Below are 5,239 nucleotides of genomic sequence, written 5' to 3' on the forward strand. Positions count from 1 at the left end.
GGAGTTGCATAAGACCGAGAGCCGAATAGAAAAACAAGAAATACCAAGTACCGACATCATAGCACAGCCGGTTTGAGAGGAAAGGCCAAGGTGGTGTGTGTGCCCAGCCCAGAGAGCCATGGTAATCCGGGAAATCCTCAACCAGCTCCTAAACGGAACGGATATCCCTATCAATTCTCCTAACAGAAATGGCTACGTTTTCCTTGCTATGTGTTAAAACTGACCTATCGCAGAGCGGTGAGAAATGCAGCCAACTTACATTATCTGAAGAATGACTGGCTGTTCTGACTCGCAGTGTGCCAAGTATAAGTGGGGCGCAGCGTGTGATCAACCTGCTCGGCTCGCGTGATGGTCTCTCTCCTCTCTCTATCTCTTCCAAACACTTTTTTTTAGGGGTCCTTTCCCCCACATTCATCCCTCCGGCATTAGGCGGAGGGTGCGTTGGGTGCTTATCTTTATTCAATGGAAAGGCCTTTTAATGCCGGTCAGTGGTTCTTGGCTCCTCCTCGTTTGGTACCTCGGGTCTGCTGGTTGACGACTTGTCTCATATAACCCGGGAATTGAGGTAGCAGATCATTATTCTACCAAGTGTATTCGCTTCAACTTTCAAGGGTATATATATATATATCCATCCATAAGTATGATACGTATGCTCGAATACAATATTACTATTGTCACTGGTGAAACTGATACAACTAGGTTACAGGATTTGCTAGTGTGGCCGCTCCGGCTCATTTTGTTTTCTTTCGTTGATATATACAATTCGTAATGTGTTTTCGGGTTTATTTCCTGAAGTCTTTTTTGACTATCATGGTGAAAGCCTTGCCTGTGAAAATGCTTATAACAGGTCGCCGCTAGTGCTGGCATGCAAGTTGCTTTGTCGTATTGGCAAAGTCTTCCCTCTGAACGCCGATGGAGTCCCAAATGACTCCTCAAAAAGAACCTTTTCTATTTTTCTAGAAGTGTGAGAGCCGTTTACCGTTGCTGATAAGGATTGTTAGAATGGGAGCTGCTCAATGCTCGTGAGACACTAGCGCCCCTAGGTCTCGAGCCTCGTGATGAGGATGATTGCAGAGTCTCTGTTCTAGCCGCCGGCACGCCTGCGCCGCTGCTGGTGCCGGGCTGACTGGAAGTGCCGGCTTGAGATGGTGGGGACATGGACGTGAATCCATATTGTGTAATGGTTGGGCTTTGGTAGATTTGGGCGCTCTCAATCTGCGCCTCCTCATCGAAGGCAGATTCATGTTGTGTTACCTGAATGGTCGGGCTGCCGAAATGGTCCGCAGGAAGGGTCGTACCGGCTTGACGACGTCCGCCACGCGTAGACTCAGTCTTATGAAGATCAGTCCGCAGTCTATCAATCTCATTCGAGCGGATTCTCTCCAAGCGATCATTCGAGGCGTCGAGGGACGCACCAGGGTCATCGTCTCTGTTGTAGCCCCAATCGTCGCCAGCAGCAAGTGCCGCAGCACCCATGGTGTTCAAGTTCTGGGCGGCTTGCAATTCGGGTGAAGTTGATGAGTACTTTGACGCACTAGAAGGCTGTCTCTGGGGTGTCTTCATGGGAACCAATCTCTTCGCATCCTTGTCATTGTCTGCCTTGTCTCTAGCGCGAGCAGCCTCTTGATCAGAAACCGTCACAGAGTACGAAGGGTTGGAAGGTCCTCCCAGAGGTTCTCCGCCACCTCCAGGGCCAATGATAGGAACCTTCTTGACGGCAAGCGCAAGCGCGCACATGAATTTGCTTCTCCTGGTGGCCCGCACAGCCTCGTTGTGCCAGTTCGACTTGTGCTTCATAGCAATCTTGAGCGTGAGCTTATCCAGGTCATTGATGCCTCCAACGCCAATCACCAGATCAGGCATGAAGTCGCGCGCATTGTCGGGGTGTCGGACAAATGCCTCCATTTCTTGGCGGAGTAGCTCGATATCCTCGAATGAAGTGTCAAAGGACACGTTCAAGTCGATGACCTCCTTCATTGCCTTGCTGCGGGTTACATTTTCGATCCACAGGTTATTAAGCTGAATGTTTGGCACCTGGACGATCTGCATCTTGTCGATACGGTTGAAGATGGTGTACAACAAGGAGATTCGTTCCACAACAAGCTGCTGCTTCTCGGATCCAACAATGTCGACCCGGTCGCCAACATCATAGGGATGCTTGACAAAGAGGAAAATGCAAGAACCCAAGAACTCCTGTGTGGTGACGGCGAACACGAAAGAGAGTGAAAGAAGCGCAGTTCCGGCAGTAGCGAGTGTAGTAATGAAGGAGCTCTGGAAGAAGGCGACTGTTTTTTCATGTTAGCACCGTCATAATATGGAGAAATGGGTAAGAAACTCACGGAAGATGAAGATAACGATGAGCAAAACAACAAAGAGGAGGATTCTATCAAACACAGCCAAAGCCTGACTTATGTCCTTCATGCTGTGGTTGATTGCCTTGCGCTCCTTGCTAATTTCAACAACCTTGCGAATCATCTCGTCAAGACTGATGTCACCATTACCGTCGGCATCGACAGCCTCGAAGCACTCCTCGGCTTCCTCACGATGCGCCGGGCCGAGGACCTCAATAATATCATCGACAAACAATGATTCGTTGCCCTCGACGACAAAGGACATCCAAATGCGCTTGGCCAAAGCCTCGGAAGTTCGAACCTTCTCCAGAGCTTCCACGACAATAGAATGGGCCGAATTTGGGTTGAACACCTGCTTTCCCGTGATCTCAGAAGCGAGATTACCGAACACTGAGGTCACCTTGTCGCCGAGACGTCCCACATTGCCTATCAGCCTCATGGGAGTACCGCTGCCACCCTTACGACCTCGCTTACCAAGCATCATCTCAATACTATCGTTGATGATGTAGTCCTCTTCGGCAAACTCTTGGCAGTACATGGGAAAGAGGGTCCTGGAGGCGTCGTACAAAAGGCCAAGCAGGAAAACCTCGCGCTTGCAGTCCTTGATGCGGTTGGCAAAAGATCTCTGGTGGTAAGTCACACTGATCAATTGCACGATTGTCTTCTCGCCCAGGAAAACGGCCGAGGAGACAAACAGAGAACCAAGGATTCTCTTCATGGTCTCCACCCATCCCAAGGAATCGTATTGGCTACCAAACAGGTTCTTGAAGGTCAGCCAGGTGGCAAGAGCCCAGAAAAATAGCGAGAGCGGGATCTCCAATGCGCGGAGCACCAGTGCGTATTTACGGGTGCCAGAACTGACAACACCACAGACGAACATGAAAACCGGAGGCATCAAGTGGGCGACAGTTTTGCCAGCCCAAAGTGTGAGCCATGTGATTTCAATCCAGAGAAACAGGTTGAACAGGGACGGACCCTCGACGGTCGTCTTATTGCCATCAGAGTCCGTCGTCGTCTTCTTGCCGACTGGGTCATTTTTATGACCGACGAGCGGCAGGACAATCAGAGGCACGGCCAGCAAAATGGCAACCGGTACAATGTAGACGAGGTATCGTGTAACCACGGAGAATCCAATAATCTTGTTGTACAGTCTGCCCATCGCATTGAGCGAGAACTCCTCGGAGCCCAACGAATTGACTCGTCCTGGGGGGTCTGGCTTCTTGGCCCTTCTGCGGCCGGCACCAGTGTACAAGGCATTCTTTTCGTTTTCTGGAGGCGATTGGGTGCCATCAAATCCGTTCCCAATCGCCTGGTTCGCCTTGCGAGCTCCCGTAGAGCTCGCCGTGCTCCTCACTGGCTGGAGCGGAATGCCCTGCATGTTGTCGTCGAGAGTACTCGATCGCGAGGCGCCCAGTTGCAGGAAACCTCTATCTTTCGGGGACGAGAGAGGCGAAACCGGCATCGCCAGGTGCAGCCAGTAACGGCGAGCTTCTGGTGACGCAGCGTGCGCGGGTGAAGTGGTCGGTGTTTAAACGCGAGCCGACGCCGGTGTAGTATGCGATCTTGCAGCACACGAATCTGCCAGGACCGTAGTGATTATGCTTTTTTTGAGAGGTTCAGAAGACCTGGTTGCACCGGGCAATTACCAAGTTTCCCAAAGAAAGAGAGTTTGGTCTAGGTAGGCAAATTGGTGAAAGAGTGTAATTTTGCGAAAATGAGCAAACAATACTGGAGTGGGTTGGACAAAGAGTGGTCCAATGTGTATCACACCCCGGTGGATGTGATAGTGATGCTGGAGGGGCCAATGTTGATGAGGATGGTTGGCCTTGGAGTGAAAAGACCTCTAGGATTGTATAAATGAGGGCAAGGAAGAAGAAGGAAAAAAGAGAGAGAATCGAGTCAAGACCAAAAGGACTGGCAGACGGATAGAAGAAAAGATGAGCAAGAGAAAGAAAGAAAAAAAAAGAGGCTAGTAGAGGGCTGCGGGCAACCAAGGCGATGATGTCGCTTGGTGGATAATCCTTTTGTTTGCAGTGGAGAGAGTACCTGCCCGGCGTGCAAAAGCGGCCTCTAGTTTAGGTAGGCGTCTACCTAAGAGGTTACTGTTCCCGTCAACCAAACCTGGGATGGATCTTCTAGTCAGTTAATTGGATTTGAGGTTTGCGCAATCCCCTGAAGCTAATGTAAGGCAAGGGCTTGCCGTTCTTCACACTTTACATGATAGTCAAGCCGAGGGATCCAATGGGAATGCAATTCTGTCCTGTACGCTCTTGGACACTGTGTATAACGTCCACGGGGCCCAGCGAAAGACAGACAGCAGATTCATTCACCTAGGTTAGCTCCCGCGCGTTTCAATAGCAAGCAGCCATTCTATGGCGGCGCTCAACGTGCGACATGCCGGCTGCCGCCCCCGGCCCTGGCATCGCAAAAACCAAAAAATAACCAGAAGAAAAAATCCAAATCCAGGGGCGTGGAGAGATCAATTGTCGATTCTGGTTGGCTGAAGGCCCCCTGTGACGCCGCCCCTCTCTCGGCGGCAGGGGTTTGGCGGGTCCCTGGAAAGCCACTGACAGCATTCTAAAACCGCTTAAGCAAATCCATCATTAGGGGAAATGCCACCGATTGGCTTCAACTTCTGTTTCAAGTGCTCAGTGCGGCATTGGCAGGCCTTAAAAAAAAGCTTTTGTCTTATTTGCACTGAAAGAGCAAGCCGGTTTTCCGTTTTCTGAAATGCCCAGGTGAGTGCCATTTCCCGGTATAAGCGTTTGTATGCAAGATTTGGTGGTTCTTGATTACCAGGTAAGAAATGCCCGGGCCCATGGTCCAAGCATTCCGCATAGACGTCGTCAACGCGCGCATGAGAAGCAAAAGGGTCCATCCACCCAAGG

The 5,239-nt window shown here is 50.8% G+C and overlaps 1 protein-coding gene across 1 annotated transcript; it reads right to left on the reverse strand.

Annotated features, from left to right (window-relative positions):
- Window positions 1-975: 975 nt before the first annotated feature.
- Window positions 976-3,813, reverse strand: PFICI_09042 (uncharacterized protein; the record flags this gene model as incomplete). Its single annotated transcript, XM_007837623.1, has 2 exons — window positions 976-2,285; window positions 2,340-3,813. The coding sequence occupies 2 exons, from the start codon at window positions 3,811-3,813 to the stop codon at window positions 976-978; spliced, it is 2,784 nt and encodes a 927-aa protein (XP_007835814.1).
- Between the last annotated feature and the right edge of the window lie 1,426 nt (window positions 3,814-5,239).

This window comes from Pestalotiopsis fici (assembly GCF_000516985.1).
Source record: "Pestalotiopsis fici W106-1 unplaced genomic scaffold PFICI_Scf_6, whole genome shotgun sequence".
Taxonomy (NCBI): Eukaryota; Fungi; Ascomycota; class Sordariomycetes; order Amphisphaeriales; family Sporocadaceae; genus Pestalotiopsis; species Pestalotiopsis fici.